The sequence below is a fragment of the Anomaloglossus baeobatrachus genome, chromosome 2 (assembly GCF_048569485.1).
Source record: "Anomaloglossus baeobatrachus isolate aAnoBae1 chromosome 2, aAnoBae1.hap1, whole genome shotgun sequence".
NCBI classification, from domain to species: Eukaryota; Metazoa; Chordata; class Amphibia; order Anura; family Aromobatidae; genus Anomaloglossus; species Anomaloglossus baeobatrachus.
The window spans coordinates 634,868,937-634,892,722 of record NC_134354.1 but is presented as its reverse complement, the minus strand read 5'-3'; the positions used below and the strand labels follow the sequence as shown (position 1 = coordinate 634,892,722).

The 23,786-nt window shown below is 44.4% G+C and overlaps 1 protein-coding gene across 1 annotated transcript in view; it reads right to left on the bottom strand.

The window, feature by feature from the left end:
• Positions 1-1,794: 1,794 nt before the first annotated feature.
• Positions 1,795-23,786, bottom strand: part of ACVR1B (activin A receptor type 1B) — a 65,234-nt gene continuing 43,242 nt past the window's right edge. The window contains exons 2-9 of the mRNA XM_075336902.1: positions 20,568-20,807; positions 13,858-14,100; positions 12,017-12,247; positions 11,744-11,911; positions 11,495-11,651; positions 10,546-10,670; positions 8,911-9,041; positions 1,795-7,574 (exon numbers count right to left, since the gene is read on the bottom strand). Coding sequence (XP_075193017.1) covers positions 7,449-7,574; positions 8,911-9,041; positions 10,546-10,670; positions 11,495-11,651; positions 11,744-11,911; positions 12,017-12,247; positions 13,858-14,100; positions 20,568-20,807 — 1,421 coding nt within the window. The 3' untranslated portion in view covers positions 1,795-7,448. The remainder of the gene's footprint in view (positions 7,575-8,910; positions 9,042-10,545; positions 10,671-11,494; positions 11,652-11,743; positions 11,912-12,016; positions 12,248-13,857; positions 14,101-20,567; positions 20,808-23,786) is intronic.

The following is a 23,786-nucleotide window of genomic DNA, read 5'->3' as shown; positions in this document are numbered from 1 at the left end:
TCTCTGGAAAGAGAGCTTTAAATACCAATATCTGGTCACTGTATTTTATGATTGATGTTGGCTACCTAGGCCAGAAGGGAACACGTTTGTGAGGAAACAGGTTCAAACCTTCAAAACATAAAGACTCTTAAAAGGCCATATAAATAGTAAAACCTTCAGATTCATTGCATTTCAGTTCATAAGCAAGCTTAAGCACGGCTACCTGAACTAAGTCATGAAAGGTTTGCAGGGTTCAGGATGAATGCTTTACATATGGTGCATATACATTCAAAGTAACCAGCCTTTCATTTAGGCTGTAGATCAAGAAAGTGCACCCTTTTGTTCCTCCGCTGAGATTTATAGCCATAAGAAAAATATGGAAGACGTCTGAAGTCCCAGAATAAAAGACAAAATAAATTAGATATCTGCAAAATTGTAAGTTTTGAAGGTGAAATCTGTAAAAATATACATCCAGCTCGGAAGCCAAATTCACAAACTATTCATAACGTATTTTTTTTATAAGGTATTGATTAAACCCACAAAGTTGTTCCTCGTATTTCCAAGTGGCAACAGGTCCGTTCTCTCGACAGGTTCTCAACACATGTAGAATCTTTTTCTGGCTTCCTAAACAAGGCGTTCTTACACTTTGAAGACCACAATGCTGTATTTTATCAAAACATTGTACACCATCACCATACCTAACCAAATGTATAGGACATATTGTCTATGTAAAGAGCTTTGTTGTTTTTTCATTTTTCAAAACCACCTCACTTGTCTATGAGATTTGTCTTTTAGTACAGATTTGCTGCATTCACTTAGGCTGGTTTTACATTAGCGTTTTTTGCCGGTTGGCAAAAAAACGCAAAACACATCTTACCGGATCCGTTGTCTGCTCAATGCAATGTCAATGGACTTGCGGCAACATGAGTTTGTGTGCAGTAGTGTTATGATCTGGCGAGTTGCAGTTTTTTACCGTTTACCAAAAACGCAACTTGTTGCGTTTTTCACCTCCGTCCAAAAAATACATGTCACCGGTTCCTGTACATTGTGGCAGTAGCTACAATGTATTTCAATGGGAGTCAGATCCGGTTTTAACAGTTGTGGTTGTATGCTGCAGGAAGGATCCTGTTTGCTGTACAGAACATGGCCTGATTATCACTCTCACACACTCACTCTCTCGTCCAGAGCTGCATCCACGCTGTCATGGCAGATTCAGCTCAATCCCGATCACATGACTTTAATGACCACCCAGCCCCATTCAGCTCATTCCCGACCACATGACTCAAACTGCAAGTCACAGGATCCAGTAAATAACACTTGCATTTGCATGCGTTCAACTTAAATTCAACAGGATCCAGTCACATGCAGTTTAGCGTTTTTTTGCCTTGAGGCAAAAAATGCAATGTGAAACCAGCCTAAGGCTGGTTTCACACTACGTTTATTTAACATCCGTCCTGAACGTTTTTTTAACGCAGAAACGGATCCAGTGCAAATGCGTTTTCATTTCAATGCATTTGCAATGGACTCGCGTTAACATGCGTTCACCTGCGTTTGCGTGCGTTATAGTGAGGATCCAGCGACTTGCAGTTTAACATCTTTCAAAAACGCTACTTGTAGCGTTTTTGAGCTGCGTCCAAATACTGCAAATTGCTGGATCCTGACTAAACAGCACGCAAACGCATGTGAACGCTGGCATGCTGATAGACAGGATCCTGCTTGCTCTACTGAGCATGCCCAGAACCAGCCTCCGTGATCAGTCTCTCTCCTACCTCTCTGTCTCTCTCCCCCTCTCTCTCCTCCCTCTCTCTCTGTCTCTCCCCCTCCCTCTCCCCCACCTGAGAGCTGCGGACACTCGTAACCAAGGTAAATATCGGGTAACCACTTATCTTAGTTACCCGATGTTTACGTTGGTAACGTGTGCAGGCAGCCGGGTCCTAGCAGCTGCAGACGCTTGTAACCAAAGTAAATACCCGATGTTTACCTTGGTTACAGCCTCGCAGCTGTCAGATGCCGGCTCCCAGTCTGGCACGTTTAGATCCCCTCACTCCCGATCACATGACTCCAATGCCCGCCCCTAAACATCCAGTGACAGGATCCTGCAAAATAAGACATGCGTTTGCATGCGTTTTTTGCTGTAAAAGCAGGATCCGCTTTTGCAGCAAAAAAACGTTATGGACGGATGTTAAATAAACGTAGTGTGAAACCAGCCTTAGATGGTTCTGAGATAGTCTCAAAGCACATCCTACTGACAATTGTGGCACGGTTTCTAGACGGGAAAAAAGAAAAGTAATCCTTGGCAATCCCTTTAAAGAGGTATACCTCCAACTAACATTTATAATATATCCATTTAAGGGGAAATTGATCAGCAGGATGTCAATAGAGCTATATGCATATAGCTAGTCTAAGGACAAATTCAGCAATACAGTTACATGGCCAGTCCATTCCTCCGTAACTAAGAAATCTTTGTTTGCATTGAGATGCAAATGAGGCTGAAGAGATATTGATAGATCTGAAGCCTCTATCACTCCAGATCTATTCCCTGTACAAAGCTGCCTCCTCCTTTACCTGAAGTCACACAGTATTGAGGCTGCCAGTTAAAAACAAAAAAGGTGCTGGGTGGAGAAGAGAGCTTGAGTGACAGAGGCTTCAGACCCAGTCATTTGTATCTCAATGCAAAAATGGATTTCTCAGTAATGGAGGAAAAGACTGGAAGTGTAAAAGGTATTGCTGGACTGGTCTATAGGCACATAAAATAGTTTTGGGGGGTGAAATCCTGTTGACATTCCTCTTAATACGCCATAGGTATCTGGGACTCTAACTGAAGAAATCACCCAATCCTTCATTAACAGTACCTCAACAGTCTAAGGCCTGTTTCACTCGTCAGTGATTCTGGTACGCATGTGCTTTTTTTTTTTTTTATACATACCAGAATCATTGACATACGCAGACCCATTATAATCAATGGGTCTGTTCATACATCAGTGATTTTTCACTGACCGTGTCTCCGTGCTGCGTACACGCTTGTCCATGATTGCAGCACTGAGACATGGCCATTTTTTTTCTGGCATCACTGATGTCCCACAGACCACGCAGTGCTGTGATCCGTGAAACACGTACCAGAAAAACACGGACATTTAAAATAATAAACATTTTCAACTCACCTTTCCAGCGACGCTCTGTGCAGCCCGTGCTCTCTGCAGCTTCCTGGCCGGCTCATGAATATTCATGAATACAGCCAGAGCCAACCCGGAAGTAGCTGCAGAGAGCGGTGGTCGGACACTACAGAGCTGGAGACTTTAGCACTATGGAGAGCAGGAACGGGAGAGGTGAGCATATGTCCATGTGCAATCACGGATAACGGATCACGTATCACAGATTGCACATGAACAACCCACGTGTGCCGTGATCATGGAACACGGAGGGACATGTGCGTGTTTTACACGTCAGTGAAGAACGTCTTTTTCACTGACATGTGAAATGGGCCTTAGGGAGATGTGAAAACTGCAAACAGCCAGCGCACGAGTGTGGTGCCCTTTCAAATTTATCTAAGTGAATTTCATCATGGCTTAATGTGACAACCAAAAGAACATAATTGCAGCTCTCAATTTAAGGGCAACAATCAAATTTTATATTATTTTTTGGTTTTGAATGCAGGTTAAATTATCTGCTTGAAGCTGGTCAAAAAAGAATTCCAAAGTGTTTCAGAACACATTCTTAATTAAATTAGGGTTTGTATCAAATTGATCATACATCAAGGGCTGGCTTAACTTTCCAAAATGGATCTGCTATAAATGGTTATTTAATGGGCGATTCCCTATATGACCTGCTCATTACTTCTAAATAACTTTTCAATGCTTTATACTGAGTAGATTAGATTAAAAGATGAAAAAGATTCCACACCTGTTGCATCTGGACCGGTGGATCAAACATAAAATTCAGTAAAAGACTCAACTTTCTGCAAAAAGGAAAGCTAGACATCCCCTTTTGTAGCAGTTAGTCTACGCAGACAATGCAAAGCATGGGAAGTTTTGCTGTCCTTGTTGATTATGTACCTATATCTTCTGATTACTGTAAAACATTCCGGACATCCTGAGAAATGATTAGAAATCATGCTACAATTCAACTTAAAAAAAAAAAAGGTGTAATTCTACCACCACTAAATTATGTGCTTATGGCCTACAACTACCAATCAGCCGAAAGCTGGAAAATAGTCACCATATATACAATAAGCATAATAAAAATAGAGAAAGGGCCATTCATCCACCATATGATGCTTTAGCAAATCAAAACTGACATTTAAAAAAAAGTAAAGTACAAACAGCAGTTTGAGATGAATTTTTTTCATGGTAATATTTAAAAAGGAAAATAAAACATTACCTCCCAATAAGTAGTGGTTACACAAGTTAATGCATTTGTGACCAAATGAAAGCCCATATGCACATGAGATGATGTACAACACATGAACAAGGCACATATCCAAGGGACAACCTGAAAATAAAAGGTTAAATACCCGGAATATTGCCCAGGAATATGAGTGCCTTTTTACTTATCATAGTGAGGTGTGTGCCAAGAAAGTGGAAACATACACCCTCAAAAGATGGTCAGATCACTACACTGCATGGGATGATTTACGTTCCTTTATAGGCACTGAATGAAAGTGACCAAGCAATGGAAGAAATGGTCTTTGTGGCCATCACCTATTATTGGATAAAATGGCCCTGAAAAGTTCATATAAAGAATCCACTGAGTTTACACAAAAATAAATAGAATTTAGAAGCAAATCTGCCTATGGCCGAACAATCAGTTTATTTGCAGTGGGGTGGCTAAAACTCTTGGGTTGGCACAGAAAGTTGGCCCAGATAAGGCAAAACATAAGCAGTCTTGGTTGGACGTCTAAGGCCTCCACTCCAAGAAAACGCAAAGGATTTATATGATGGAGAACATTCAATCATCCATATCTGCTTGTATAGATAAGCTGTATAACATACGTATAGACATGATGCCGAGTCTGTATGACCTGGCACCAGGCTTGTGTCATTTAATGCATTGTCGGGTTGCAGGTGCATCACTGCTGCATTAACTTTGGTTGGCATTTACAGGACTTGAGTTTGCATTAGTGACATACAGCATAGTTTTAAGATAGTTTTGCAGCTAGACTCCTTATCTTTCTTATGCCTGCTATAGATTGTCTATAAAAATAAAAACAAACACATCCATTGCAAATCAATAAAATAAGAGCTATAGCCTGGTGGAACCACTCCATTACCAGCCATAAATCTATAGACCGTGCCATCATACCAGTAGTGAAGATCAGTTTGGTTCTCAATATACAAATTCTACTATTTTTAACGCCCAATTTTCCCCTGCTACATAACCAATTCGGACTGGATAGCCCAATGGCTTCGCCAGCACAGCTCAATTAGTAACTCACCATTCCTATTCTTGTATGTTACCAAAATGAGACTTCGGAAGATGATATGTTGCATATGTGTGTAAAATGTTTTACCAAGAGATTGCACATGACGACTAATGCTTTATACAAATACTACAGCCTAAGTGACAGAGCGACACCCCATCCCCAGAACACGTAATGTTTACATACACCCCATTAATGCACAAGCCAGCGTCACGTTAGTACGTTAGTGAGCTGTATGAGACTGAGAAGCACCTCGGACAAGAAAAACTGGGAGTTTATTAACACTTCTGCACAGAAAGCAGAAAAAAAATATATATATTTATAGAACTTTGGACACGTCACTAAAACCCCTGAAGGATACACACAGGAAAATGGTGTACACCTGAAGAAACAGACAATGACGACATGGCATTATAAAAATGTGACATGTAACCATGAGGACCAATCCAGCGTCTAGAAGAAAATTCCATGTACAAGTACAAATAGTTCCAGTGTAAATATAGCTTGGCGCATTTGGTTGTTTTTTTTTGTTGTTGTGATCTCTATACAAACAATAGACTGAGAGGTAATATTTATACTTATGTATGTGTGTATATATTTATATATAGAGATATTTCTGTTTTGTTTTTTTTTGTTGTTTCTCTTTTTTACAAAGAATTAAAATACTTAAAAAAAGTTAAAATCCCTACTCTCCCCCTCCCAAAAAATAAAAAATAAATCCAAAAACAATAATTAAAAAGAAATAAAATCAAACACTCCAGTTAAAAGTTATGGCTTCAGAGTTATTGTACTGTAGATGCTGAACCAAAAAAATTCTCCCATTCAACTAAGATCCTGTATTAAAATGTGATGTGTCAATCAGATTTCGAACCCCGCTTCCAACCCGCTGCTGGAGCCTGGCCGAGGCGACCAGAAGAGTCTCTCTCCAATTTGCTGATCAGCATCTCAATACCAAGCTCTCTCTTTCCATGGTCAGTTCCCCCAGAAGGCAGGCTGGAAAGAATCGACATCTTCTCATGCCGGTCAATTTAATGAGCACAAACATCTAAAATCCCTGCTGTTGGCAAATGCTTGACACCTGAGATTCATTTACAAATGACGATGGATTTTTGCAGGTTGTCCTCCTCGCTTCACATCCGCTCGGAGAGCACAAGCTGAGGGTCTTTTATTGTAATATTTCTATTGCCAATAGTTTTCACCAGCATGAATCTCCTCTTCCTGGAAAGCGGATGTTAGTGTTATGTTCAAACAAGCTAAGAGTTTGGGTTTTTGCTTTTCAAAAAAAAAACAAAAAAAATGTAAATTAAAACTAAGGTGACAAGTGGCCCTGTATGCAAACTTTACATGAAGTGTCACTCAAAGTGATCTACATACCGACACCTCAAAAAAGTGGAGCTTTATATTGGCGCATGCAGACAAGCTCACATGTACACGTGTGCACCTACAAAACACAGGTCAAAAGTTAGCTACACACACCCTTGCACATGCATGGACGCGGGTCTACGTGGACAGTGTAGTGTTTGCTTTCAAGCTCCATTGTCATTGTACAAAAGCCTGAACTCGGTCCTTTCATTGGGATTCTCCTTGATCATGTTTAGGGTAAATCCAAAAGAGGAACTTCGGCTTGCTCACTAGGACCTGAACCAGTAGATGAGCATGGTCGGGTGTATTGGAGGATACCCTCAACCACTTTAAGCAAGTTTCGTGAAGTGGATTTTACCCTACACAGATGGAAAGGGGGGTGCCACCATAGGAATTTCATTTGGAAAAAAAAATTAAAAAAATCAGGCTACGCGGTAATCACCTGAATTCATATCGTCATGCTAAGAAAAAGAAGAAAAAAGGAAATAGAAAAGAAAAAATAAAAGGTTTCTGTTTCAGACCCAAACATATAATTAAGTGTGCTGTTCTCTTCCATTTTGGCCAAAAAGGCCCCATTGTTCAACTGGCAGTTGTCTGGGAAGAAACGTTGAGGTAGGCCTCATACTTATGTACTACATCATGGCAGCTTGTATGAATTTTCCACATTTTGTCAGGAGCACTGGTAGAGGCTTCAGATTTTCACATCCTCCTGTATACTGAGCTGTGACAGTGTTTTCTTAATGCGCAGAGCTGTCAAACGCGCCGCTCCATTTGCGTACCAGCACTCTCTCATCATTTTGCCCATCACTCGAAGAGCCTGGTTGGAAGGGAAAAAAAAAGGCCTTAAAAACGGTTTCAACAGAAATGTATATGGATGGAATATTGGTCCACTACTCTGGCAATGTAGCTGGCAAACAAAGCTACCTCGAGTGTCTGACAGCAAGCCAACAGGACATCACGGGTTCAGACATAAGGACCTCCACTGATTGGGACAGTACATGATAGTCCACATATTTCACAAGAATTCAACTACTAATGTTTTGTTTTTATTTATTTATTTTTTTTTTACATAACTGTGTATAGTGTATGAGCACATAAAGCTTGGAGCAGCATATATACACTAGCAGGATGATTGTTTAGGTCTGCAAACTTCTCACTCGGAAAACTATTTGCTCTACAACTACCGTCTCTCAAAGGCTACTCATTTGCTGACAACTATATTGCAAGTGTTAACACTTCTTGTGCAAACATTGTAGAGGACTCCTTGAATTCCTCAGATATACTCTATTTAGCGCTCTAGCGTCCTCAACTCCCTCTCTCCCCTTAATCTGTGCATGCATGTAGTGTAAGGTCACCTACCATCGCCTTCTCCAATTTTCGGCATCGTTCTCTCAGTGACATCACCGCTCTGTCACACTCCTCTCTATGTGATCCAGAAGTTCCTTTTACAAATGTATGACCAAAGGCTTTAATTGTAAGAGACTTCCGCTGAGAGCACAGTGCACAGTGAGACAGCCGTATAACTCGGCTGAGGATCGCATTGCAATGCTTGGACTGGCCAACGGCTCCCTTGACCTGAGTGTAACAGTTGCATAGATACATGCTGTCACGCTTCGGTCAGGAGAGCCGCTGGCCAGTCAGAGCATTTCGATGCGATTCTCGACCTAGTTATACGGTCATCTGACTGTGCCATCACACAGAGTAAAGAATGATCCAGAGATTGAATTGCCATCACTTGACTCAGAAGAGGCCTGGAACAATGCTGGATACTGACGAATGCAATAGGCGAGTATATTAACACAATGATACTACATAAACACTTATATAGAGGTTTGGAGGGGGGTGCAGTTAATTGAGTACTTCTTTAAACTTTGGCCCATGTCACAAAGCGTAAACATTTACTACATCATTGACAATTATTTTCCCTTTACATCCACTTAATTTCTATAGAGCTGCAAAGACGTCACTAACTACATTACATGGCATTACATCTGGCCCACTTTGGTATTTGGAATTTTGCAACCGTAACGGCAGAACACTTGTTTTTATTCCTTAGTGCCGCTGCCAGAGCCAATGGTATTCGGCAGTGGAAACAATGAGATCGGTACTATAGACAGCCTCCGCATTTGACAGCTATACCGACAGGGACATACCTCATAACTTTGCCACCAGTTGGGTATGTTAGGCCGTAATTTCTGGTCACATACAACTTTCCGCATTTCTTCAATAGAGGGATCTGATGGTACAAGATCATAGTATGGAAGCTGATACTCCTCGTGGAAACCTGAAATTAGAATTAGTTTTGTTAGTTACAAAATCAGCAATAAACACAACGTAACAAAGCATGACAAATGTCCCGTTAGAATTAGCATAAGTATTATACAATCGATTTAATATTTGACTTGCAGGACCTGTGTGAGGTCATACCCATGTGACTAGAAGGGGTAGAGCCTCAGCCAACAAAGCTGATACCAGGAAGCAACATTTTTCTGCTGGCTGAGGCCCCGCCCCTTCTGGTCACATGGGTATGACCTCACACAGGTTGTGCAAGTCAAATATTAAATTGATTGTATAATACTTATGCTAATTCTAATAGGGGGAGGGGATAACTATGAATATTCCCCCCAGATATCTGATCCCCAAGTAGCTGACAATTTTATAAACTTTACTTTCTTGTATTTCAAAACCTATACATCCGAGCTGACCACTACAGGTATATAGAGAATCAGCCTGATAGTGCCAGTATAGCACTGGCTTTAGGGTATGTACGAAAATCCTGGTGATTGGTTCCCTTAAAGCAATTTGGGGGAAGCAAGAAATTAACTTCCATGTTCTCTGCAGGATTTCTTCCATCATTAATTTCTAGGTTAAGTGTAAAATTATATATATAAATTTATTAGTTTTGCTTTAAAAATCAACTAAATCCCTAAACATTATAAATCGATATACGCAATAAATCAACACTTCACACCGAATAGTAGAATAAGTACTGGAGCAGGCTAAAGGGAATTTAGAGGACTCTGGTCACCACAAAAATCATTTTGATGTTAGACTTTAGTAAAATAGGTTACTAAACCTGTCCCCACCTAAGCGATCCCTTCTGTCACTTTATACTTTGTGCACCACGGAATAGCTTAGACAAGTGGATCTTTACTAACCTATTACAATTGGGGTATACCACCATGAAGGTGGTTTAGGGGCAGAAATTGTGCCGAATAATTCCCTTGAAACATACGACATTCCTAGTTACTACCTCAAGTAGCAAAGGGAATCTGTCAGCAGGTTTTTGCAACCTCATCTGAGAGCAGCATAATGTAGGCAAGGAGATTCTGAATCAAACGATCTATCACTTAGATTGCTGGCTGCAGCAGTTCTGATATAATGCGATTTTTAATTTTAGTCATGTAGCTGAGGCAAGAAAGCTGTCCCTGCCCTCACCAGGCTCTCTATAGACATTGTACATTGACAGTGAGGTGTCAATCACAGCAGGGAGAGTCAGACTACTGTGCTGGTGAGTTTCTAGTCTTGTAATAAGTGTCCTGCTGCTTAAACAAACCTAAAAAAATAAACAAAAGATCAGACTGTCCCAAAACAGGCATGCCTGAACCTTGTGTTAACCCTTGCAGCATGCTGGCGGAATCCCTTTAAAGCGTTTCATTGCTACGGCCTGCTCCACCGTCACATCTCTACAAGTATACATGCTTCAGGTCGTTTATTCTTATTAATAAGAAAGATGATCAACGTCATGCGCTTCTTCAATTCATTCATCTTGGGAGGGGGAAACTTACCTCCAGCACTGCATCTGCGAGCAATTTCCCAGTACACTAAGCCAAGAGCATAAATGTCTGCACACTTAAAGGAGTCAAAGTGCTTCATATTTATACTTTCATCCAGGACTTCTGGAGCCATGTATCTGCATTATGGAGGAAAGGAACCTAATAAGTTTTATGATCCACAACAACACATGTAATTGTATATGTTCCTCACCCTTCTCGATTATTAAGAAAAAATATATAAATAGAAAATATATTTGTTTTACTACAATTCTAACAAATTTCAAAACCAAATCAAAGCGTGCTCCACAGCTTCACCAAAAGACATCAATCTAAAATGTTAAGGATCAACTAACAATTTAATTTCTTTCTTCGCACTTCATTGAGAGCACAAAGCAGCTCTAACCTCTAAGAAGCAACTCAGACTCATCAAAATGTTTAAGCCGAAAAAGAGGCATAAAAGGTTTGAAAAGTCACAAAATTTTGGTTCATGGTTTAGCGATTTCTCTCAGCTTCTCCAAAACAAGAGGCGTTGGGGCAGAACAGGGGCACGGTGGTGCGTGACCCCACAGCTCGTTTAATTCATGACCAGCTGTGGCCTTCCCTATGCCACAAACCTCACTATAGTGCCTGACTGAAGATTTCTGGGGTGGCGCACTTGTTAGACGGGCCAGGTTCAAGACGAGGCGTGCACCTCTACATGAATCAGTCAGACACCACGCCACCTTATGAAGACCAGCAAGAAGGTCGTCGGTCTTAATGAATCAGGGCCATAGTCTCAAAGAACCTATATATAATACAGGTGGCACATATCCTATGAAATCCTATTGAACAGAATGCTCTGCTCTCGTACTTTCTTTTCCGTGCCTCTACGAAGCTAATCTTCTGCAATGGATTGAGTGAATTTATTTAATAGGATACATAAAGAAAAATCTCGGGGAGGAATAGAATGCAGGTTACTCACCGTTTGGTTCCAACTCTCTGATTTGGAGCAATATCTATCGTGTCTGTGAGCGAGTCATGTCTCACAGCAAGACCCAAGTCAGCAATGGCGCATACACCATTTTTCTTTACCAGGATGTTTTTGGACTTTAGGTCCCTGTGAGCAATTCCAGGTTTTCCTATAAGAAAAAAGTAAAATGTTCAATGGTTGCTTAGGATCACTATACGGAAAATTAATGTATAGCTAGGTGTAAATACATAGTCAACCTACCCTGAGTTCCAACTATTTCCATATGCAAATGGGCAAGGCCACTGGCTGCTGAGAGGGCAAGTTTTATCATCCCCTCTATGGTAACTGTATATCTATTCAGATAGTCAAAGAGGGAGCCATGTTCATGGTAATCAGACACAAGCCACAGCTGAGTCCACGTCCCATTGTCTGTAAAAGTGAAGATTGGTTAGGTTGGAAAAAAAATGGACTCTGTAGAGATCAAGAATCTATAGATATAGAGGTATAATTGTTGCTTGATGTACAGTACTATACCTTTGTTGTCAGCGGCGATAAATCCCAGGATATTCTCATGACGCAGCATCACAGTCTGGTAGATTTCGGCCTCCCTGAACCACGACCTTTCTTCTCTAGATGAGAAAATTTTGACTGCCACGTCCCCTCCTCTCCACTTCCCACGCCACACTTCACCAAAGCGCCCTTTCCCAATGATTTCTTGAAGGACGATTGTTCTTGCTACAGTGCGCTGCACAAAAAGTGGAAGTCCTGTGGATACAGGATTGTTATGAAAGTTGAGACGAATATGAATATTCCACGTGCCTTGCCCATTGTGGTCACATCAATCACAGGTTTGCTGGAGCTTTCATCTGCTCACTAAATATTGAAAACTGCAGCATTAAATATATGACACGACCTCAATTTGTACATTTGGTGCAAAAATTGTTCCTTTAAAACAAGAAACTGACACCAGGTTTTTTCCATCCAATTTGCAACTAGCATAATATAGATGCAGACCCCCCCAGTTCCAGCAATGTGTCACTTAGTGGGCGGCTTGCTACAGTTTTGATAAAATAATCTGTTGTCCCTGAATGCTAAGCTCTGTATAATCCGGCCCACACCACTGACTGACAGCTGTGTACACTGTGCATACGCAGAAAGCGGTCAATCAGTGGCATGGCGAGGTTATATAGAGCTCATGAATGTGGAGGACAAAATGGCAGCAGAATTAGTAGTCATCTAGTGATAAAATTACTGTTTTATCAGCTGAAGATTATCAAACCTACAGCAAGCAGCCCAATAAGTGACACATTGCAAGATTTAAGGTTTCCTTTTCTATAGTATACTGGCCTCAGGTAAGGGGCAACATTATATCGACAAATTCCTTTTAAGGCTGGTCTTACACTAGGTTTTTGGTCTTTCAGTAAGCCACTCTTCAGAAAAAACGCCCAATGCATACATTATATAGAGACTTATTGATTAACCAACAGTGGCATCTATCATACAGACTAATATGGGATCCAAGCAACATATACACTGTGACCCATTACATGACATGCTCGTTAAAAAGGACACCATGATAGCTAAAAGGTGTATCTTAAGACACTGGATACAGAGGGAGGGTCCATCTACAAAGGAGGTTATTGGGGAATTGCATGCTCTTCTGAAGTTGGAAAAAGTGGAAGCGGAAAGGGATAAGGATCAAAAGACAGCCACGTTCTTTGGGAGATGGAAACATTTTATTGAACACCACTTCACACGGGTAGAAATAAATAACTTGGTGACACCTTTCATACACACGGAGTGGTATCTCCTGAATGAATTCCAGGATAGCTTGGGCAACCTGAGGCTCACTTAGCGGGGGCTCGAGAGGAAGGAGGAGGCGAGACGTCAAGGAAGTAAGACACATCATTGATTTTGGAACTACTAGAGAATGACACAGGGGTTTAAGGGACTCTATTACATGTGGTTTATTTTGACTTTCTAGTTCGGTTTCATTATATGTCATTTTTTTATGGAAGAATAATCTTGACTAGCAATAGGGGGTTGTACCCATTTTTTTTTTTTCTTCTATACCATACCATACTCTGTCAATTGATTCTCCTTCCCTTTAATCATACTCATTTTGTTAAGGTTTTTATAAAATTTGGAAAATCAATAAAAAATGTTTGAAAAAAAAAAAAAAAAGGACACCATTATGGTCTATGCAAGTCACTTTACATCATCTACTTTACACTGAAAACCATCTTTTCAGATAAGCAAGATTTTTCTTAAAAACTCTATACCTTCAATTGTCCTTTTTGGACCTTAATCCATGCGCCTATATCATATATACATTTATTCATACATACTCGCAAGTACATTGATGAGAACTGTACCTGAGCCAGATCCTGATGTAGACAGATCATAGATCAAGTCTGGAAGAGTTTTGTCTTTTGCCAGATACATTTCACATGATGGATCCTCCAAGTCAAGTCGCTGGCGGTTGTGATACACTCGCTGGTGGCAGTGGAAAAGGACCACCACAATAATGATAACGCCCATGAGGAACATAGGGCCAGCTATGACCGCTACGAGCTCCACCGGGCCCCAGCCTGATGGAGGATTCTCTTTTGTGACACCTGAAACAAAGCAATAACGAACTGTAAAACATCAAATAATCACTGACATTTCCCCAAACCAAGAGATTTGAAAAAAAAAATAATTCTTGGGCTACAAGGAGCCTTCACATTCAATTGGATGTTATGTACAAAACACTCCAGTCAATCTTGTTATAGAATTATAAAAGGGAGATCAGTCAAACCTTAATAAACCCTTGGGTTCAGCCCCCGAAATAATAAATGGAGAGATGAAGGAAGAATGTATAAGAGCAAAAACAACTAAAGTCTCCGCTAGAAATATTAGACGGATGTCACAGGAACAGGACTATGGATGATGGATTCATCATGGTGGTTGCCCAAGTGCCATGCCAAAACCCTAGCAGAAAGAAGGGAATTTTGTTACTTACCGTAAATTCCTTTTCTTCTAGCTCTTATTGGGAGACCCAGACGATTGGGGTATAGCTACTGCCCTCCGGAGGCCACACAAAGCACTACACTAAAAAGTGCAAGGCCCCTCCCCTTCTGGCTATACCCCCCCGTGGTATCACGGGTTCTCCAGTTTTAGTGCCAAAGCAAGAAGGAGGAAGCCAATAACTGGTTTAAACAAATTAACTCCGAATAACGTCGGAGAACTGAAAAACCGTTCAACATGAACAACATGTGTACCCGCAAACAACAAAAAAAAATCCCGAAGGACAACAGGGCGGGTGCTGGGTCTCCCAATAAGAGCTAGAAGAAAAGGAATTTACGGTAAGTAACAAAATTCCCTTCTTCAGCGCTCTATTGGGAGACCCAGACGATTGGGACGTCCAAAAGCTGTCCCTGGGTGGGTAAAGAGATACCTCATGTTAGAGCTGCAAAACAGCCCTCCCCTACGGGGATGTCACTGCCGCCTGCAGGACTCTTCTACCTAAGCTGGCATCCGCCGAAGCATAGGTATGCACCTGATAATGTTTGGTGAAAGTGTGCAGACTCGACCAGGTAGCTGCCTGGCACACCTGTTGAGCCGAAGCCTGGTGTCGCAAAGCCCAGGACGCACCCACAGCTCTGGTTGAGTGGGCTTTCAGCCCTGAAGGAACCGGAAGCCCAGCAGAACGGTAGGCTTCCAGAATTGGTTCTTTGATCCATCGAGCCAGGGTGGCTTTAGAAGCCTGCGACCCCTTGCGCTGGCCAGCGACAAGGACAAAAAGTGCATCTGAACGGCGGATAGGCGCCGTGCGAGAAATATAGATTCTGAGTGCTCTCACCAGATCTAGCAAACGTAAGTCTTTCTCATACCGGTGAACCGGCTGAGGACAAAAGGAAGGCAAGGATATATCCTGATTAAGATGAAACGAGGATACGACCTTAGGGAGAAACTCCGGAATGGGGCGCAGCACTACCTTGTCCTGGTGGAACACCAGGAAGGGAGCCTTGGATGACAGAGCTGCCAGCTCAGACACTCGCCTAAGCGATGTGATCGCAACAAGAAACGCCACTTTCTGTGACAGGCGAGAAAAGGAAACGTCCTTTAGAGGCTCGAAGGGCGGCTTTTGCAGAGCAACTAGTACTCTGTTCAGATCCCATGGATCTAACGGCCGCTTGTACGGGGGCACAATATGACAGACCCCCTGTAGGAACGTGCGCACCTTAGGAAGACGTGCTAGACGCTTCTGAAAAAACACAGATAGTGCCGAGACTTGCCCTTTAAGGGAGCTGAGCGACAAGCCCTTTTCCAACCCCGATTGCAGGAAGGAAAGAAAGGTGGGCAATGCAAATGGCCAAGGGGATACTCTCTGTGCAGAGCACCAGGATAAGAAAATCTTCCACGTTCTGTGGTAGATCTTAGCAGACGTTGACTTCCTAGCTTGTCTCATTGTGGCTACGACTCCTTGAGATAATCCTGCGGACGCTAGGATCCAGGACTCAATGGCCACACAGTCAGGTTCAGGGCCGCAGAATTCTGATGGAAAAACGGCCCTTGGGACAGTAAGTCTGGTCGGTCTGGCAGTGACCACGGTCGACCGACCGTGAGATGCCACAGATCCGGATACCACGATCTCCTCGGCCAGTCTGGGGCGACGAGTATGACGCGGCTGCAATCGGATCTGATCTTGCGTAACACTCTGGGCAAGAGTGCCAGAGGTGGGAAGACGTATGGGAGCCGGAACTGCGACCAATCTTGAACTAATGCGTCTGCCGCCAGAGCTCTTTGATCGCGCGACCTCGCCATGAATGCCGGGACCTTGTTGTTGTGCCGGGACGCCATTAGGTCGACGTCCGGCACTCCCCATCGGCGACAGATTTCCTGAAACACGTCCGGGTGAAGGGACCACTCCCCTGCGTCCATGCCCTGGCGACTGAGGAAGTCTGCTTCCCAATTTTCTACGCCTGGGATGTGAACCGCGGATATGGTGGATGCTGTGTCCTCCACCCACATTAGAATGCGCCGGACTTCTTGGAATGCTTGCCGACTGCGCGTCCCTCCTTGGTGGTTGATGTATGCCACCGCTGTGGAGTTGTCCGACTGGATTCGGATCTGCTTTCCTTCCAGCCACTGTTGGAAGGCCAGTAGGGCAAGATACACTGCCCTGATTTCCAGAACATTGATCTGAAGGGTGGACTCCTGCGGAGTCCACGTCCCCTGGGCCCTGTGGTGGAGAAACACTGCTCCCCACCCTGACAGACTCGCATCTGTCGTGACCACTGCCCAGGATGGAGGCAGGAAGGATCTTCCCTGAGACAATGAGGTGGGAAGGAGCCACCATTGTAGAGAGTCCTTGGCCGTCTGGGAAAGAGAGACTTTCCTGTCCAGGGACGTTGACTTCCCGTCCCATTGGCGGAGAATGTCCCATTGAAGTGGGCGCAGATGAAACTGCGCAAAGGGAACTGCTTCCATGGCTGCCACCATCTTCCCGAGGAAGTGCATGAGGCGCCGTAAGGGGTGCGACTGGCCTTGAAGGAGGGATTGCACCCCTGTCTGTAGGGACCGCTGCTTGTTCAGCGGAAGCTTCACTCTCGCTGCTCGAGTATGAAACTCCATGCCAAGATACGTTAGCGACTGTGACGGCGACAGATTCGACTTTGGAAAGTTGATGATCCATCCGAACGTCTGTAGAGTCTCCAGCGTAGCATGTAGACTGAGTTGGCATGCCTCTTGAGAGGGTGCCTTGACAAGTAGATCGTCTAGGTAAGGGATCACCGAATGTCCCTGAGAGTGCAAGACTGCTACCACCGCCGCCATGACCTTGGTGAAGACCCGGGGGGCTGTCGCCAGACCGAATGGCAGAGCTACGAACTGAAGATGGTCGTTTCCTATCACAAAACGTAGAAAACGTTGATGTTCTGTAGCAATTGGCACGTGGAGATAAGCATCCTTGATGTCTATTGAGGCAAGGAAGTCTCCTTGAGACATTGAGGCAACGACAGAGCGGAGGGTTTCCATCCGGAACCGTCTGGCGTGCACATGTTTGTTGAGCAGCTTTAGATCCAGAACAGGACGGAACGAGCCGTCCTTTTTTGGAACCACAAAGAGATTGGAGTAAAACCCTCGCCCTTGTTCCTGAGGCGGTACAGGAACCACTACTCCTTCCGCTCTTAGGGAGTCCACCGCCTGCAGCAGGGCATCTGCTCGGTCTGGATGTGGGGAGGTTCTGAAGAACCGAGCTGGAGGACGAGAACTGAACTCGATTCTGTACCCGCGAGACAAAATGTTTGTCACCCACCGGTCTTTGACCTGTGACATCCAAATGTCGGAAAAGCGGGAGAGCCTGCCCCCGACCGGAGATGCGGAGGGGGGGGGCTGGAAGTCATGAGGTAGCCGCTTTGGAAGCGGTTCCTCCATTTGCTTTCTTGGGGCGTGCGTGAGCCCGCCAGGAATCTGAGACTCTTTGCGTCCTCTGAGTCCCTTTGGACGAGGAGAATTGTGTCTTGCCCGAACCTCGAAAGGACTGAAACCTCTGCTGCCATTTTTTCTGCTGAGGTTTGCTTGATCTGGGCTGGGGTAAGGAAGAGTCTTTACCCTTGGACTGTTTAATGATGTCAGCCAATGGCTCGCCAAACAGTCTATCTCTAGATAAAGGCAAGCTGGTTAAACATTTTTTGGAACCAGCATCTGCTTTCCAGTCCTTTAACCACAAGGCTCTGCGCAAAACTACCGAATTGGCGGACGCCATTGAGGTGCGGCTGGTAGATTCTAGGACCGCATTGATAGCGTAAGACGCAAACGCAGACATCTGCGAGGTAAGGGACGCCACTTGCGGCACCGCTGGATGTATGATAGCATCCACTTTTGCTAAACCAGCTGAAATAGCTTGGAGTGCCCATACGGCTGCGAATGCTGGAGCAAACGACGCGCCGATAGCTTCATAGACAGATTTTAACCAAAGGTCCATCTGTCTGTCATTGGCATCCTTAAGTGAAGCGCCATCCTCCACTGCAACTATGGATCTAGCTGCAAGTTTGGAAATCGGGGGGTCTACTTTTGGACACTGGGTCCAGCGCTTGACCACATCAGGGGGGAAAGGAAAACGTGTATCCTTAGAACGTTTAGAGAAACGCCTTTCTGGATGAGCGTCGTGTTTCTGGATTGACTCTCTGAAGTCAGAGTGATCCAAGAAAGCACTCAATTTACGCTTGGGATAGAGGAAACGAAACTTCTCCTGCTCTGCAGCTGCCTCCTCTGCAGAAGGAGCTGGGGGAGAAATATCCAACAGTCTATTGATGGCCGAGATAAGCTCGTTTACCATGGTGTCCCCATCCGGGGTATCCAGATTGAGAGGGGTTCCAGGATAAGACTCCTGATCACTCTCTTCAGACGCATCACAGGGCGACTGATTGCGCTGAGACCCTGAGCAGTGTGATGACGTTGAGGGTCTTTCCCAGCGAGCTCGCTTAGGGTGGCTGGGGCTATCATCTGAGTCATAATACTCAGCCTGGGAAGCCGGGGACCCCCTTGCAGTCTGGATTAATTCCAACTGAGGGTGATTAGAGGACAGAGACCTCGCTGTGTCCATAGACTGAGCCCCAGTCATGGATTGCAACGTTTCAAGGATTTTTGCCATAGTCACAGACATTCCATCAGCAAAAACTGCAAAGTCTGTCCCTGACACCGGGGCAGGACTTACAAGCGTCTCAGCCTGGGTCACTACCCCTCCGGACTCCGGCTGGCGAAGCAGCACCGGATCTGAGCATTGCACACAATGGGGGTCTTTGGAACCTGCTGGTAGAGCAGCCCCACATGCAGCACACGCAGTGTACACAGCCCTAGCCTTGGCAGCCTTGCGTTTTGTGGATGACATGTTGCTGCTTCCTCAGAGCGATCTGGGTATCCAGCCAGGAAGCGACCTCACAGTGCAAGAAATAAATAAATATATATATCTGGTGACACAGTACACCAATACACACTGAGGCACTAGAGGGGCCAGCTGAAATGCCGCTTACCGCCCGCTTAATAGCGGGTGTGTGGTCGCCAAAAGCCCCCTAGTCCAGGTCTCCCAGAGCCTTGCGTCCTTCCTCCAGCCAGACTGCATGTAATGGCTGCCGGCGTCCTGGGAGAGGAGGGGGGGGCGGGCCCTGGGCGTTCCTGGCTAAGAGCGGGAAGCCTGCTTCCCTCTGTGCCTAGTGAGAGGGCTGGAGCATGTAAATCAGGCTCCAGCCCTCGTCGCTGCTGCGAAACAGCGTCTCTCCCCTACCCTGATTGACAGGGTGGGGGCGGGAACGAAGCGGAGCTAGGCCGCAAAAGCCGGGGACTGGATTTATAAACGCCGCCGCCGTAAAAGCGCGGTCGGCGTGTCCCCGGCGCACTACAAGTCACAGCAGCGCCGCCGGTCCAGTGGGGGTCGGCGCTGCGTTCCCACAACACAAAAGTCCCCCAGTAAACTGCAGGAACACCAACTCAATCGTTACGGTCCCCGGCGCACTACAACACCCAGCCAGCCCGGAGTGTGTCTGTGCCTGCCGGGGACACAGAGTACCTGTATGATGCAGGGCCATGTCCCTGATTGTACTCCTGCTCCATATCCATCAGGTTCAACTGGGTCTGTGGATGGAGCCCGGCGTCAGAGCTTAGAGGCCGGCAGGATCCCACTTCCACAGAGCCCTACAAGGGGATGTGGAAGGAAAACAGCATGTGGGGCTCCAGCCCCTGTACCAGCAATAGGTACCTCAACCTTACAACACCATCCACGGGTGAGAAGGGAGCATGCTGGGGGCCCTATATGGGCCCTCTTTTCTTCCATCCGAAATAGTCAGCAGCTACTGCTGACTAAAATCTGTGGAGCTATGCGTGGATGTCTGACCTCCTTCGCACAAAGCTTGAAAACTGGAGAACCCGTGATACCACGGGGGGGTATAGCCAGAAGGGGAGGGGCCTTGCACTTTTTAGTGTAGTGCTTTGTGTGGCCTCCGGAGGGCAGTAGCTATACCCCAATCGTCTGGGTCTCCCAATAGAGCGCTGAAGAAATACACATTACTCTGCTCGGACACCAGTCCGGGGGATGAATACGTACCACTTGGTACCAGGAGGTCGATTTTGTTGCAGTAGTCTGTGTAGCAGCATTCAGTGTTGCGAATATCTTCTGAACTAAGACAATAAAATGGTTTTCCTGCCGGGACGAGTTCATTTGCAGAAATGCATGCTCGCATATGATGCTCGACATTGTCAATGTTGGCGATTGAGACCATGCAAGCCCCATCTGTCTCGCATGTAAGATTGGTTCTGACGCAACTGGAGCAAAGACAAGTCAGGGCTAGAAAAGGGGGAGAAAAAACAGAAGATAAATAAAAAACTGCAATATTACACCATCCACGGCCTTCAAACCGGCAATTATTGTTTTACTCATGTCAACACATTCATTAATTCCATGAAAGACATTTTAAGATATGTACATAATATTCTTGTTCGTGGTCAGTTAAGGTTCTCTTCTCTGGGTCCTTCAAATCATTGACCTATAGTGCGTCCACACTTCAATCAATCAAGCTCAAATTGCAAACTCAGGACCAGAAAGTCAGGATCAGCTATAGGCCTAAGCCACACGGCGAGAAAATGGGTGCGAGTGGAGTGCGATATAACATTGCATTCCACTCGGACCAATATTGGCCTGTGTGTCAGCACACATGAGCGATTATTTTCTCAGCCCTAATCGGACCGAGAAAACAATCGCAGCATGCTGCGGTTCAATGTGAGCCTGGCAACCCCCCCGCAGCTGAGGTCCGCTCGCACGGTCGGACCGCAGTTGCAAGGATACTAGCATGACACTCGGCTCCTGCTGTGCTGCCAGCGTGAGCAGAGTGTCATGCGAGCATCACAGTGGTGCCCAGTGTGGACCCGGCCATAGAGCAAACATATGGCAGATGTGCCAAATGTGAAAGCTCCTCTCCTATTAGGCTCCTGCAGACGTCCGAGACCCAGCCTGAGCCCAGTCAGTCCACAGGTCTCCTCACCTGAATGCAACAACCTTATAGGTACATATATGAGGCCATTAAGCATTGTAGGACCCGAGGTCAGCATGTGCTTGAAATCCCACACTTGCATTGAGTAGTTGTAAAAAAAGAAAGCAGCATGTTTATGTTAAAAATAGACCTTTGATAAAAAAAAAAAAAAAAAAAATTAAAAAAAAAACATTCACTTAAGACAGTACATTGGGCTGTTCAGATGAAGTAAGTTTTTTCCCCACTTGGACAGAGCTCAGACCAAAAATACAGTGGTGTGACTGTAGCCTTAGGTTGAGTCCCACCAGCAGCAGGTGCAATTTTTTTTTCTGTCCACAAAAGCCAGCATGCACCATCCATTCCATTCAAGAATCTTAAATTTAATCTGTCAGTAGGATCCACCCTCCTAAACTGTGTACATGGCCACAGAGGTCATAAGGAGCTGCGTAAAATACCGTGATCTGCAATTTGATGTCTTATACCAGAGAAATCCATGTTTTCTTAATATACAGTAGCACGGGGGCTCAGTGGTTAGCACTGTTGCTTTTCAGCGCTGGGTTTCTGGGTTCAAATCCCACCAAGAACACCATCTGCCAGGAGTTTGTATGTTCTGCCCCTATTTGCCTGGGTTTCCTCCAGGTTCTCCAGTTTCCACCCACACTCCAAACACATGCAGAGAGCTCTGCAGAATATAATGGCGCTATAGAAGCAAAACATACTAAATAAATGAGCTGTTAAAATCTATGGTCTGGACACTGATCTCCGAGAATCTGCCTCCAGAGCTTATTTTAAATAAAAGTAGGCGATACCAATGTGAAACACATAGATCAGGAGAGCAGGCTGTCAGTCATTACATGTCTCACACTGGTAACTCCCTTTTTAATATAAATAAGCTTGGGGGGGGGGTGTCAGATTCTCAGGAGATCCGTGTCCAGCCCCTTGATCTTTAAAGCTCATGTAAATATTAGGAAAAATGTTGATTTGTATGGAATTAGACATTGGATCACAGATATGAAGGTATCATTACAGTCAGTTTTCTATGGCCTTCATACCCATGTAGATAAGTAAGGAGAGTTGATCCTACTGATTGATTCCTTTTAACTACTTCCAGACATTGGACGTACCGGTCCGTACTATTTTGCAGTGTTCCCACAAATGGGCACATTCTAGCAATCATGCGGGCATAAAAGCTGTGCCTGTGCAATAGCCGTTGGGAGCTCAGCTTAAGTGCTAGGCAGGGACGGTGCCCGGACACCCACAAAAGGACCCCATTTTGAAACCACATCCGTCAGGGAATTTATCTAGCGGTGTGGTGAGCACCTTGAACCCACAGGTGCTTCATAAAATTTGATAATTGAGCTGTAAAAAACAAAAAAAAAAAAAAACGCACAACACATTTTTCCCACAAAAATGTTGCTTTAGCCCCATATTGTTCTTTTTCATAAGGGTGAAAGTGCACTGTACAATTTCTCCTAAGTATACCCATACCCCATATGTGGTGGAAAACTATTGATTGGCATGGCTCAGAAGGTAAGGAGTGCTATTCGAGGGAATATTTGCAGGAATACACTACTGCAAGGGCAATGTCGCATTTGAAGAGCTGCTATGGTGTCAAAACAGCAGACACCACCAACATGTGACCTCATTTTGGAAAGTACACCTCTTCAGGAATTCGTCTAGGGGTGTAGTCAGCATAAGATGATTCACAAAATTTCTAACATTGAGCTGTGAAAAAAAAAACACGCTTTTCTGCACATCTAGAGGGAGGGACACTGCCAAATCATACACCACACAGAGGTTCTGTTTAATCACATATTTCAGAGATTTACAAGGAAACCCTGGTCTAAGTACTCAGCGTAGAGCGCAGGATAAATGTGAGCCGAAAAAATGCGTAAAGCAACAGCAGATAAAAAAAAATATAATTTTTTTAGGCTGTTCACCCTGCAGTATAAGTGATTATACAGATTTATAATTTGGGTCGGTGGGATTGCAGCAATACCAGATATATTTTTTTTTAGGTTTGGCAGCTTTCACACACAAAGTCTTTTTTTATTATTTTTTTTTCTTTAGAAAAGATTTTTAAATTGAATTGCCATTTTAAGCGTTATAGATTGCTGTATTTTTGCAAAGGCATGTGAGCACTTGTTTTCTATTGGCAGCATTTTCGGGAAGATACCATTTTTTTATTGCTTTCAATTATGATTTTTAATAAGGCTACTTTCACACATCCGGCTGTAGCAGTGCGGCACAATCCGGCGCTCTGCTGAAAAAACGAAACCGGGTTATTTTGCCGCCGA